Source organism: Pecten maximus, chromosome 14 (assembly GCF_902652985.1).
Source record: "Pecten maximus chromosome 14, xPecMax1.1, whole genome shotgun sequence".
Lineage (NCBI taxonomy): Eukaryota > Metazoa > Mollusca > Bivalvia > Pectinida > Pectinidae > Pecten > Pecten maximus.
In genome coordinates, this window is record NC_047028.1 from 3,999,392 (window position 1) to 4,014,276 (window position 14,885).

At 34.2% G+C, this 14,885-nt stretch overlaps 1 protein-coding gene across 2 annotated transcripts in view; it reads right to left on the minus strand.

Annotated features, from left to right (window-relative positions):
* Positions 1-14,885, minus strand: part of LOC117342737 (E3 ubiquitin-protein ligase TRIP12-like) — a 52,284-nt gene that overhangs the window by 25,374 nt on the left and 12,025 nt on the right. For both annotated transcript variants that reach the window (XM_033904972.1, XM_033904971.1), the window contains exons 6-21: positions 14,740-14,814; positions 12,189-12,284; positions 8,549-8,634; positions 7,443-7,640; positions 7,094-7,186; positions 5,460-5,621; positions 5,186-5,308; positions 4,651-4,762; positions 4,404-4,468; positions 3,438-3,487; positions 3,136-3,292; positions 2,634-2,796; positions 1,973-2,148; positions 1,126-1,232; positions 498-616; positions 120-396 (exon numbers count right to left, since the gene is read on the minus strand). In XM_033904972.1, coding sequence (XP_033760863.1) covers positions 120-396; positions 498-616; positions 1,126-1,232; positions 1,973-2,148; positions 2,634-2,796; positions 3,136-3,292; positions 3,438-3,487; positions 4,404-4,468; positions 4,651-4,762; positions 5,186-5,308; positions 5,460-5,621; positions 7,094-7,186; positions 7,443-7,640; positions 8,549-8,634; positions 12,189-12,284; positions 14,740-14,814 — 2,059 coding nt within the window. The remainder of the gene's footprint in view (positions 1-119; positions 397-497; positions 617-1,125; positions 1,233-1,972; positions 2,149-2,633; positions 2,797-3,135; positions 3,293-3,437; positions 3,488-4,403; positions 4,469-4,650; positions 4,763-5,185; positions 5,309-5,459; positions 5,622-7,093; positions 7,187-7,442; positions 7,641-8,548; positions 8,635-12,188; positions 12,285-14,739; positions 14,815-14,885) is intronic.

Genomic DNA, 14,885 nt, shown 5'->3' on the forward strand with positions numbered 1-14,885 from the left:
TCTCATAAAACAAAACATACATATGTACAGAAAATCAAATTGGTGCATTCATAATTTAGGATAATGCTTCCAATGTGAAAATAAAATTTCCATTAAAATATTGCACATGCTCAACTTACATTTGTGTTGGACTACTACATTGGTCTTCCCCTGGGGTGGGGATAGAGGCACCTCCCAGGTCATGTGACCCTAGACTGGCATCTCGACCCCCTAAGGACTCAGAGCTGTGGGATATACTGCTACCAGACCCCATTGTACTGGAGCTGCTCAAACTACTGAGCGAGCTTGACACTGAACCAGCTCCTGTGGGCTGGTTCTCTGGAGGACAGGGCGGCTTTACTGGTGACACAGCCAAAGGGTCGGACTCAGCCAACTTCTTTATTTGGTGCATGACACCTACAAACAAAACAGAATATCAACAATGTTTTAACCCAACACTTATCGCTATTAAAGAAGAGATGACATAGAAACTGATGGTTCCACGACAGTAATCTTACCTTCTCTTCTGAAAAATACGCTGAAAATGTCAGCCAACTTCTGCATGAGAATGTCAGCCATCTGAATGGCTCCTACCACCACCTTCAGATCCTGGGAAGCCATCATGGCGGCTATGTGGCTGTAGAGAAACAGAAGATGACAGGATATCACACAGAAATGTTACAAAATGAAAATAATAAATCAGATGACAGGATATCACACAGAAATGTTACAAAATGAAAATAATAAATTAGATGACAGGATATCACACAGAAAATCTTACAAAATGAAAATAATGCGTAAATTAGATGACAGAAAAAAATTGAATGGACAGAACATCTATAGTACACTCCTCAGAAAAGTTAAACACAAGAGGTGTTACATAAATAGCCTTGAACAATCCAAGATTTCCCCAAGATTAGCATAGAGAAAGCTGTAGGTTAGGATTATCATTGGGGCCCATATACATCTACCTACTAGTACTAATGCATAATATCTACTTTACAAGTGGGGAATTCTTGGAAGAGTAATTTCTTTTCCCAGGCAAAATTTACCCATAGACGGTAGAATATTTGACCATCATTTGTCCTCCCTGATGGTACCCAACTTACTAGTTATCTAGAATTCAAGAACCATTTATTTATATACCTGGAGACAGGTTGAGTTTTCAGGATTTCTTTCAGTAAGTCAGCATCAGCATAGAAGATCATCCTTAGCAATGTCTGTAGACATTTGTGTCTCACTGTAGGGCCAGCCTGTCAACACAATAATTACTACATACAATACTGACTCAAAACAAGAGGGATGTGGGTGGTACCACGTAATAAAACAATAATTGATATCAAGAGGGATGTGGGTGGTACCACGTAATACAACAATAACTGATATCAAGAGGCCTAAGGCCCTTACTACATAAATGTAACACTAACTGTACAGTAAAGACCTTAAAAATAACAAGTACATAATATATTTTGGGGATTTGTTGATGATCTTAGTCAAAATATATCTTTATAGATGTTGTTGAGATTGGGTAATAGTCATGTATTCAAAACAAAGTAATACATGAAATACAAATATGGCTGGAAATCATCCACTGTTGACATTTGTTTTCTCCTGTGTATTCAATTGTAAAAAGTTAATAATTACTGATTTAATATGTAATTTTGTTAAAGCCACCTTAAACTACAATTGCTGATAAAAGGCAATTTTTATGAACATATTTCACCTCTGTGACCGCAGCCATTATATCTTATACAACTTTTTAGCCATTCATTATAGGTACCCATAAATCATAAACCTATCACTGTGACCTTGAATAAAGATTAAACAAATGTGTGGTGAGAATGTCTTGTGGGAGGCTGTGGTATATTCGTGTTTGTCTCCTTATGATAACCCGGAACTGACACAAACTTTATAGTACTATCTCAATAGTGTAAAGTGGAGACACAGCAGAATCTGTGAAAGAACATAGATTGTGACTAATGCTTTGACTTACAGAGGAGCTGTACACCTCATACAGAACAGCAAACAGTGTCTGGATAAAGGCAGAGGCTAAAGCCATGTCTTCTTTTAGTATCTCTGCTCGTGAGTCGCACCGTTCAATGTTAGGGTCAGACGGCAGGGAAGAAACAGAGGATACGGAGGAGGAGGAGGAGGACGTCAGGGAGGTGGCTGTAGACGTAAAAACATTATAAATTCTACAAATATAATACATTCACTTTTTATAATATGAACAAAACATCAAACATAATGCCTAAATAATAATGTCTATTGTAAACAAAAAACTGCTTTGTTAGAGGGCATAATTAAGAAGTTAAAACACATGCCTAAATAATGATGTTATTAGAGGGCATAATTAAAACATTTTTGTCCAAACTGACCACAAAAGATATTCCAATGCTGAAAATAATTTCGAAAGCCATTAGAAAGAGTTCCTAAAAGGTACAGAAAGCCAGAAATTTTGAAACTTGTGTGGAATATTTCTTTAAAACCACTCTGCTAGAGAATATAATTAGAGCTAGTCCATCAGCTCTTGGATCACTTTTTTTCAGTATTTTTTCACAGATACAAGCAGATGTTTGAATAATCAACTTTTGACCTACTAGAAATAGGTATTCGGTTTTGATGTGAAGATATGTAAAATTACAAGGACTTACCCGAGGCCTGTGGGGCACCAGGTACAAAAGGGTTGACCTTTCTCTGAACCGGACGTGCTGTTCCAGTGTCCTCGTTGATCTGTTGCATAGAATTAAAGTCCAGTGTGTAGGCCCGTCCCATAGTAGACAGACTAACCTCATCTTCACTGGCCAGGTGGGCAGCCTACCAAAACAAACAAGTTAGGGTTATGTCAGTAAACTTAAGACTACATCAGGACATGTTGTCTTGCCCAAAACTATGTTGAAGATGTCCATTAAAAATAGTCTACTCGGAGAAAACTATGAAACAGTACAAAGATACTGCTTGCAAAGAGATGATCTTGAATATGAAAGATTTTTTTAAGACATTTGAAGATGTCAAATGCCTGTTTTTTGTACAAAACATCTTTCAAGATGACATACAACATTCTGAATGACCCTAAACAACTTTTGAAGTGAAAACTTTACATAATCATCCTAGAGATGATTGGATGTTTTGCCACTTGTTGCCTGCCCTGCTCACCTCTACAATCTTGCTGTCGATGGGAGTGTAGGGGTGCCAGATACCACGGTCATCCCTCCACTGCCAGGTTATGGCCTCCAGTTGGCCTGTGGAGCCTTTACGCAGCATTGTGTCAATGGAGAATATCCCATCTGTTGGTAGCTTAGGCATCAGCTCACTGTCCAAACAAACAGAAAAGTTGATGTATACACAAGTTATTTCTGCAATTCCATGGTCGAGATTCTTCTTGTTCATATAACACTGCGGGCAAAGGACTCAAATTCAATTGGTAACAGCACCTGACCTTCAAATGTATAACTTACCCAATGAGACAGACTATCTCGTACAACTCTTGTGGTGTTCTGGATACAAGCTGCAAATAAAATAAAGTAACACTTGTAATTTTTCATCATATATATTTCAACATAAATTAAGAATTCAAAGGTCAAAAATCAGACAATTATTGGTAGATACTCTCAGACTGACACTAAGGAATTCAACAAAATATAGATACAGCTGAACAATTATGGATTTTATAATGTAGCCTGCACAATAAACTAGGTTAAGTCTTTTTTTTCAGATGATAGTCTCTTTTTTTAATTTCTCACCTCTGAAGTATTGACTAGTTTTGACACTAAGGTGTGTAGTTATCTGTTGCCTAGTTTTGACACCAAGGCATATTGTCATCTGACAAAGACAAGCCTCAGTATCAAAACTTGTCAACTCTTCATCTATTAAAGCCGCACTACCAAACAAGACGTTGTTATGATCACATAGATCTACCTATTACTGGTCACATAGATCTACCTATTAATGGTCACATAGATCTACCTATTAATGGTCACATAGATCTACCTATTAATGGTCACATAGATCTACCTATTACTGGTCACATAGATCTACCTATTACTGGTCACATAGATCTACCTATTACTGGTCACATAGATCTACCTATTACTGGTCACATAGATCTACCTATTACTGGTCACATAGATCTACCTATTACTGGTCACATAGATCTACCTATTAATGGTCACATAGATCTACCTATTAATGGTCACATAGATCTACCTATTAATGGTCACATAGATCTACCTATTAATGGTCACATAGATCTACCTATTAATGGTCACATAGATCTACCTATTAATGGTCACATAGATCTACCTATTAATTTCTCTACAACTATGGTCAGACTCTTGTATTCCTTGTAGAACCAGCCTGCTAGGTGTCCCAGAACTCTACCAATCTTTTTGTAGACATTGAATCTCCCATTCCCTATATCTCACCTCTATACTTGGACTGGCTTGTTCAGAAGTTCCCACTAGGAGATAACATAAAGTGTCTGCAATCTCTGAAATAAAAGTGAAAATGAAGGGCATTACAAAACTGGTTTAGCTTTTATTTTTGAATCTTTGTATTTTTTTGTTTTTGTTTTTTGTTTGGTGGTTTCATTTGACAAAAACGAATCTCAAGTTTATATTTATAGTATCTGCTTATACAAGTAATACAACTTTACAGAATTGTAGTGCTTACTTTGTTTGAGAAGGAGGACAGCCAGATCAGGACAGCTAGCGCACATGACGGACAGCATACGTACAACCATCACAAACGTCCCAGTACTGACTACTGGTGGGCTGACCACCAACTGTAAACAATATTGACCATCAGAAACATCTAAACAACCCAGGAAAACCAACAGCACATTGCAAGGTTAAACAAACTCATCACATTTTAAAAGAGATTTAGAATCATCTACACAACCCAGGAAAATCAACATCACAATGCAAGGTTTAAACAAAATACACTACATTCTAGATTTAAGTTGAACCTGCTAGAGACTGTTAATAATTGTTTTCCCTAATATGCCTAATATCCAAAATAAAACTTGCCCCACTCTGTGAAATTGAACTCCGTCTTTTTGAACATGTTATAACAGATGCAAACTAAAAGCAATCCCAATAATTGTGGCCAAAGTGGACCCAAACCCACAAACAAAGACATTTAGATTTCATTATGATGATCTATAGTGTTAGACTCTGTCTGTTCTGGAATAATGCCCTGGCCTTACCAGTTGTTGGATGTTGGTCAGAAGTCCATGCACCGCAATCTCCTTCAGAATCCTCTGGTCACCTTGAAAATTGTCCACCAAGCGCGAGAAACACAAACAACAGCTTTCAACTGACTTCTTGTCCTGCAAATGTGAAAACCAACAAAATAAGACCCTGAGACACTGGGAAATATATTGCAATGGTCTGGAAATGACACACTGGGAAATATATTGCAATGGTCAGAAAATGAGCCTATCTTATTAGAACTGGCTATACAGATTGTTTGGAACTTACCTGATGTGTAAGACGTGCGCTGAGCAGTGGGAAAGATTCTCGGATGAGGTGGAACTCTTCGGGACTAAGGTTCTGTACACAGTTAGCAGTGATGGACAGAGCACTCCTCTGGGCTGACATACTGAAGAAATCCAGGAATGTCAGGCAAGCTGATATACCTCCCTGTCGTAAAAATAATTAATCCATAATTAGGTGTTGCTAAAAAATGCCATACCAGTATATTTTATAGATATTGTCATACTGGTATATATATATTACATATATTGTCATACTGGTATATATATTTAGATATATAAATATATATATCATAGATATTGTCATACCTAGTGCTGCAACGGTAATCCGTGGAATGATATATCGTGGTATAAATGGCACGGTTCAGTTCACAGTATTTTGATATCGCATCACGGTACGCTCACAGTTCAGTCCGTTTCCGATTTTCTGCGCGGTAATTTGTATTGCTTATTTAAATTACATATATATGGAAATTTTTCTGGATCCCTGTAGCTGAAAAAGGTGGTTTAAATTTATTTAAAATAATTTAAGAATCAAAATTGTCGAGGCGAAGTCTTCCTGACCTACTGTCAGGAATCCCTTATTTTGATTGGCTGTTGACGACTCACAGATCTAGGTTATTTCCTAACCTGAATAATGTTTTTTGCTACTTCATTAAAGGCGTAATTTTGCTACAGAACCAATCATGTTTATCCTGCGTAAATCCTGGAGCCGTCCACAAAAGAAAAATGTTCACTCATCAATATCTGGGCCTTTTTCGTTTTTGCGGTCCAGTGTTGTTAAATAAAGACAGACCTGGTGATTTTATATTACTTTCAGACGAGCCTTGACAAAGACTTCTTAGGCCTGTATTAACATTTGCAAGTCCGTTAAGATAGGCCTTCTATCAGTATATATATGTTTGAAATATTACACTTAAATAGTGACGGACCGGTTTATCCTCATAAACGAACAGGCCCAGATCAATTGGAAATTGAGTAGAGTTCTAATTGAAAACATATTTAGATTCGATAATTTAAGATGAAAACAATTAATCTATGTAAAACATATCTTAACACAATGTGTCAATTGTCAAAATGCCTAATTGTTAATAATAAGCATGTCAAAACTTCTAAGAGTCAATATATTTTTTTAATTAAACTTAATTAACATTTTTATAATTACAGCTGTAATGTTATGGCTAAATTTGTACAAATAAGTAACTTTGATAAGTCAATTCGTGATAGTATCCCTGGATTTATGTTTGTATCCCTCCAATTTTCAGAGGAGGGGTACACTTTACCCCGACAGGATAAGCTAATGGGGCACGCTGTAAATGTACCGTGATACGTATCGTACCGTGAGACAAGTATCGTGATACGTATCGTATCGTGAGGGAAGTATATCGTTGCAGCACTAGTCATACCGATATATATATATTACAGATATTGTCATACCGGGTATATATACATACTATAGATATTGTCATACCGATATATAAATATATACATTATAGATACTGTCATATATTTTTTTGATAGATATACAAGGTACATGCAGAAAAAAAGAAGTTTATAATTTTATACATTGCAAAACTTCATCACTTCTATTCACACCCAGACAAACATGTAATTACTCACAGCCTGCAGGATTGCCTTGCTGTGTCGCCTCGACAACATCTCTAGTGCCGTCAGAGATTGTTCTGCCACATCCATACACTGAATAGCTCGTAGCTGTTGTCAAATGTAAAGTACAACATTTTAAATAACATCAATAACTTGTTAAGCTATTTCTTTGGTGGGTTGTTAATACGACAACAAATAAATCAGTTGGGTTTTATCAGGTGTATTGTGGGAACACTGATAACAAACTAAAACCATTGTTTCCTTTTTCTTTTTCAATGATTTAATTTAGGAGAATATTACATTTCCTGGAATCCTCAATTTTTTACAGCTGCTATACATGGGAATGAAAATCCTGCTGTAATACCTTTTCCAAAAAGACTGGCACGGCATCTACAACCACAGCGGAGGATCGAGGAAGAGCTTCCATCATGTAGGTTAAAGCCCGACAGGCATGGTTCATCATGTCAAAGTTGTGCTCCATTTGTAGGAGTGTGTTGAGGGCTGGTACAGCCTGTTTTACTGGAAAGCCTGCCAGTGTATCCTCATTCCCCATCACAAGTAACTACACAAACACACAAATGTCATGAGAACTTGGAAAAAATGTTAATTATTCCATCAACAATTATGGATAAGGATATTTTGTCATGTGAAATATTCATCCTCTACCAGTCATTTATATTCATCCAGTGCAAATTCCTTTCTCCAATGGAAAGATCAAATATAGTATGTTAAGTACAGTATACTGTGATATCAAATTTGCCATCATTTCTGTAGAACAAAAGTTTGCAAATCAAATAGTTTTGAACGTTTTTCAAAATTTTTCTTTTTTTACATGTACAGACTGGAGAATTTACTTCAAATAGTGCCTGTTCATGTACACAAGGTTTTAGAGGTCATCAGTGTATCTAATTTAAGATGAATGTATGAGGCCTTTCAAGCTCAAATTCAAGGCACACTCATCAGCATTTCTTGTGGATTTGGGATTTGCAAACCTCAAAGAAATGAGGCTTTAATTTTGTGTTGTAGTTTTTCTCCATTTACTTATGACTTTAACAAACATTCACATATTTTCTTTCTAACTTGAGTGTCTTTCAGATGTTTTCTACTAATCTTGTAAATAATTTGTTATTTTCATAAGATCAAATGATAATTCTTCACAGCAGAGATAATGTTTTCACAAACAAAATTCAAAATATTGAAATTCAAGGTCTGAATTAGGTGTTCATGGCTTATATAAGTCATATTATTTATTTATTTTTTTTTTTTTTTCATGTCAAAAGATCAAATCCACTTGAAGGCAGACACCAAATTTAGTTTGTTTGAACCCAGGAACAGTTATTTAGTGGTATAACACCTACTCCACATATTGCCAGGCTTTGTCTACCACATGTAATCAGTGTTCTGTCAGCTTTCTTAGGGATAAATTGACATAAATATTACTATGCTATCAGTCATTAATTAATTAATTACCTGACACATCTCAATAGCAGAGGTGAGCTGTTGGTCCTCGTTTCCGGTAGACTGCAGGCCTTGTATCAACTGCTGAGCTTTACTGACTAAAAACAGTAATAAACAATTACAAATCAAGGCAGGTTCTCCTGTGATATGAAATAAGTAGTGCAGAATTCATGTTTTTGTCACTATTATTATCATCATCTACAATCAAATACAGATTGTGTATTTAGTGATGCTACTCATCTAGCTCCTTAAGGACCAAGGTTCTCTACTTCTCTTTATCATATTCCTTATTAACAATTAACCAAGGCAACACCCCCCATCCCCGACACGAGTGGATTATTTTTTTGAATGATGTGATCTTCATTTCACTTTAAAACTTAATAACAGCAGCACATTGAGTTACACTAACTTGAGAAGTTGATTATCTTATTGTTAACACCAAATAATAATACCAATGTACACTTTCAGTTTAACAACAAAATGATTAAAATACCGATACATCATAACTGATTAAAAAGTTTTATGCTGACCAATCTGTGCTTTTAACATGCCTAGGAATTTTCTGTGTCTTTGAACTCACTACTTCATATCCATACCACACATACAGGCCTGTGCTACGTTAAATCCCCATCAACCTCAACTCATTGTATATTATATATGATGACAGGAGATTGCATGTTTGAAGCCATCACTATTTTAGGGTCGAATACTGAGAAATTCACCCTGCTCAAGTTAACAGGAAGTAGCTAGTAATTTTACAAGTATGTATACTCAGTCTGTAAAGTAAAATCTTAAATATTATCATTTTATTGTTAATTTTTTTTAAATGAAAAAATGTGTTTGAGATATGAATGTGACAAATCATGACTCATGATGATTTTTACTTGATAAAGAACTTGAGCTTTCATTTTGGATTGAAAATACTTTCTGGGTAAGGGTATAAAATTATGAAATATACTTTTTTATATCATGAAACAGTGATGTATAAACACATTACATGTTGTAATTCGGGTGTTATCTTCATACATAGATACATACAATGACTGTTTACACTGATAAAACTAACTTCAGAATTTACCTAGTAAGGTATATACGTAGACGCTATAAAATTAATTACAAACATTCTCTTCTTTAGAGAGCAACTAAATTTTGTAAATTCATTTTTATCTCTTACAGATTTGTCTGATTTATTAAACCATGAGATAGGCTAGTATTAGAATTCAACTGAGTAGGTATTTCTTTGTAAAACATTATATAGGGGCTGACAGCTAGTCCAGAGGTTCATGGGGCTGGCAGCTAGCTGTCCAGAGGTTCATTACTAAAACACTAAGACATTTTGATGTGTAAATTTTACTAAATTAATACTTTCTTTCTTTACAAAGCTTAATCTCCTTTAATCAATTAATATTACTAATAGGTATCAAGTTGTTAGTAATAACTGCAACTTAAAGCCTTACAATAGTATGATAAGTACTTGTATGCTGAATATCTATCATACACAGGGCATCCAGTTGACCCTTGACTTCTTGCAATTTCAGAAGTCAAATCACAATTTCTGAACAATCTGAAGGGTCAAAACATATGTCAAATAGACATGTCCCTTCAAACTCAAGAGTCAGATCTCAATTTTGGGAGTCAAAAACAGGGGTCAACTGGATGCCCTGATACACAGTCACTGATCAATGTTTATATCTGTAGATTAAATACAATGTGATCAAACCTGATACGTGTATATGGTTCAGACTATATCAATGTTAAGAATGAAACTATAATATTAAATTGTTATAATAATAATATATATCTCCAGCTTGAATGGTGTCTACATTTCATGTATTCAGTGTCATTCAACAGACTGAAATATCACAAACATGTTTTACAGTCAATACATGATGTACACAGTCTGAAATTTTTAGAAAAGCTAGGGACAAAAAAGCTTGAAGTGAAAGCAAATGTAGATATGGAAAAAAAATCCAGATAAAAAACACAAATTTGATTTTAAGAGACAAGTAATAAATATATAATGTGAAAAAATAAGAAATAAATCGCAAACTGTGAATGGAAATTCCCCAATTTATCTCTTGAAATTGACCTTTCAATTCAAGATTTGGAAATGTCTGAATTTCAAAGCAATTCATACATGTAATTAATTTTCAAATAATTATCAGTGACTTTTGCCAGGACTTTGTGGTTAGATTGAAAGTTTCAAATGTAAATAAAGAAAACTTGCTGATGAATTAGTTGTTAAATTTCATTCTCATGAATAAAATAAGCTATATTGTGTTAAATGTGTAAAATTAAACAACAAATCAATAAAAAAAAAAAACAGTTTGATATTATTGTTTGAGAAAACAATTCATTGAATTCAAGACAACTTTTTCAGTGCATATATGTTGGTAAATTTTTGCTAAATCCTGAAACGCAGGTGTATTGATAGTGAAAAATATCAAGTTCAAAGGGCACATGTACAATGTACATGTATTTAAATAAACTAGATCTGGTTGGGCATGTAACCTGGTAAACACAGGCTTTACTTACAGAATTGAGGCCAAATTGTATTGGTCCTTGTAACTTAGTGTAGAAGTACAGATATTATTGCCAGGAATCCCTCGATAAGAGTATCTGCTATATTTACATCTATTCACCACTTTTGCACCAACATTTTTTTTGTTTTTTTGTTTGTTTATAAATTGATACAAACATTCTTATTCTTTTATTTATCTTAAACAGAAAAAGAATGTCCATGTCCTATGAAAGCATGAATCATGAATAAAGCAGAGTGATGCAAGCAGTCCATGGTACCCATTATCCTCCACCTAACATTTGGCATTGGAATTACTCAAGGCTTATAATTATGTAGATGAGTATATGACATAATTTCAGTATGAGACAGTTTAGTTACCATTAAGTTCCATATAAAATATCTGAGGATTTTATGTGACGAAGCATACAGAATAAATTCAGACAATGTGATACATAGGGGACAAAGGGCCATAACTCTAGTGGGACCAAAGACCAGATTTTTAGTACTAGACAAACTTCCTAAAATCATCTCAAGATGTGTTACTGGTGAGAGACATTTTATCAAATTACTGGCCTGTTCTACTATGTAATATGACTATATCATAGAAACTGAAAGAGATATGTGTGATAAGTATTACACCTTTAAGACACCATAAATGATCAAATATGACGTCGCATGATTGTCTATGTAAAGAAAAATACACAGTAAGCCTCATGGCATATCAAATTATTGTACACTTTTAATAAATACATATGACATAGCCACTCATGTACACCAGACAAACAGAGGAGGACTACGGTAATAACATTTCAGTAATTTCACTCATTATGTTACAGGATTGTGGTTTGTATGGAGGGGGGACGGGAAAGTTGTAGCAAAGCAATGAATTTTAGTCAACATTTATCATGACTGATACTGGGTATTTATAAATATGTGTTTTTCTTCTTCATAAAATTAACACAAAACAATTTTAAGGAACTTAACATAGTAGTAATTTATCAAATCTCGATAAAACACTTTAAGATCTACATACTAGTTATATGTTTCTATATTTTGGGACTTTTTATTTGAATTGAAGATGTTTGCACTACTGAGCTATCAATGATCCTTTAGTAAGAAGAGGCCACTCACTGTTGCCTCCTCCCATAGTCCTGTGCAGGAGCTGGTGCATTCTGGGACCAAGTGCCCCAAACAGCTGGGAGGGTAGGCCGCGGGCCTCAAGAAGCGCTGGAACCAAACAAACAAAATCAACGTAAACACAAAGCTTTAAATAAAGTCACTGAAGCTCACACAAAAGTACCTCCACAACATCAAAGCCTAGTGCTATAGTCGCTCTGTTAGTATCTACTGTGGAACCTTGTCAAATCAAAATCTAATTCTAACATGACGATTTTTAGATCATAAAAAATTTATTGAACACTAATTATTGTCATTTCTTAACATTTTCATTATCAATTATAAACATCTTTTTAAATATCTTTCTGGATATTCTTTGAATATTAGCCTAACTTTCTAGACAACCACACTATGGAATAACAAGGTTCCACTGTATTCAAATGTGCAAAAGAAAGAAACCAATGTTAGGGGAAAAATTCAATTTTTTCAATCCAACACATCAGAATCCTGACAAAGGTTGAAATATCCTGGTTGGTGTTACCAAATGATCCGACATAGCACTAGACCTCTTTATGTGTGAAGATAAGATAAAAGTCGTAATAGTAACAGTGCCACAGTGCCAGAATGACCATACCTTCTGATGGTACCTTAGTACGTTTGTACTTTAAACTCATTTTCTTTATGGTCCTGGCTGCTTAGAAATTGGAATAAAACAAATGCATGAAAACATGTTATAGAAATTAGGTCATCTATGAAAATATGTTACAGAAATTAGGTCGTCTATGTAAATATGTTATAGAAATTAGGTCATCTATGTAAATATGTTATAGAAATTAGGTCATCTATGTAAATATGTTATAGAAATTAGGTCATCTATGTAAATATGTTACAGAAATTAGGTCATCTATGTAAATATGTTACAGAAATTAGGTCGTCTATATAAATATGTTACAGAAATTAGGTCGTCTATGTAAATATGTTACAGAAATTAGGTCGTCTATGTAAATATGTTACAGAAATTAGGTCATCTATGTAAATATGTTACAGAAATTAGGTCATCTAAGTCCTTATTGCAATGCTCACTCATTCCATTTATACCAAAACTTGACAAGGACAGTTTACACTCTTAGCTTAATTGTGAATTAATAAGAAAAAACCTCCCTTCTGCCACTTCCAATCATCAGTCTTTTAAAGATGCTTGCAGAAACAAAATATTTTCCCTTCAAGCCAAGCAAGGAATATTAATTAGGCTGAGTTAGGACCACTAGAAGGCATCATTTGTGTAATGTTAATAATATCAATATTACTCTTTAGTCATAAAATACACTGATAAGAATATGAAATTTATGTATTGTGGTTTGTGTGATTGCACACCTAGATCCATTTTAGACATACTTGAAAGACTTGGAAATCACTTTGTATTAGTTTATAAAATCATATTATGAAAACAAGTAATTCAAAAGAAATCCCTCCTCCACCCATCTACCAAGGAATAAAGTCTTAGTTGCTACAAGTGTAACATCCACTTTTCATTCTCTATCAATATTTCATTCTAAAGATTTCATAACTCCTGAATCGTAAATTATCTCAACGTTATAATTCTACAAACTTATTATTATATTTGATGTGATGTATATACAAGAGGTTCAAAAGACTTACACAGCTCACATCAAAAGTAGTTAATTAGAGATCATGATAAAATATTCTTGTTGTGAAAATATTGCAAATTTGAAATACGTAGAACTTTCAATAGTTCAGAAGGAAAAATTTGGTGGAACAACATGTATTATAAGTTTATTGTCCTTTCTGGTCAGGTGAGTTTTAAGTATAAAATTTTAACGATCAAAATTAAAAAACAACTCACAACATTATATATAATTTTTATCTTCACTAGACGTATGTAATTTTGATTATATCTTTTTTTCACAAATGAACTGCCAAGTATAGGTATTCTAAATACACCACAAACAAAAGAGCTTGTTTGAGCCACCAAATAGCTTGTATTACACATAGGTTAAAGTTAAACAGTCAAAATATGTAGAGTCAGTGAACACCTTTTATGAGACGAGAATAGACGAAAAGTTTTCTTCTGTAAGCTAGCTAGGTGACTAGAAGTAAGGTAAATTTCTGGTTTTCAGAATTCTATACATATTCCAGTATATGAAACGGAAACTGTTTGAAAGACTTATATCAAGTTAATCTGTGAAAATTGTTGTCAGTCAGCTTTCCTTTGTCCTTAAAACCTATCACTTAAAATTTTACTGCTGATTGGTTCTATTTCTTAAAAAAAAAATGGCTCTTGGGCCTTTAAGAGTGAACAAGCAAGTGCCCCTTCATTCCAATAAAAATGTTCTGCTATGATAGGTTGTTAAATCTGGCAAATCATTTAGTTCATGTTGTAGATGTCATGTTGTATCTATCCACTTTTTCACAATGTGTCATAATTAGTATGAGATTTAAGAATAGAAATCTGTAAAGGATTTTGATTTTGAAATAAAAATTCCCATAATACTGTACAGGAAAATAGGGTTCTTTGAGGAAACCTTAGAAATATGAAGCAGCCTACCTTGAAGTCTGCCCATATCAGCCTCCTCACTCTCACTTTCAGATGTAACTGCAGTTGCACCACCAGAACTGGAGGCTGTAATATTGATAATTGTATATTAACTTCTACAGAGTAGAAATATAAGCTGTGGTATTGATAATTGTATA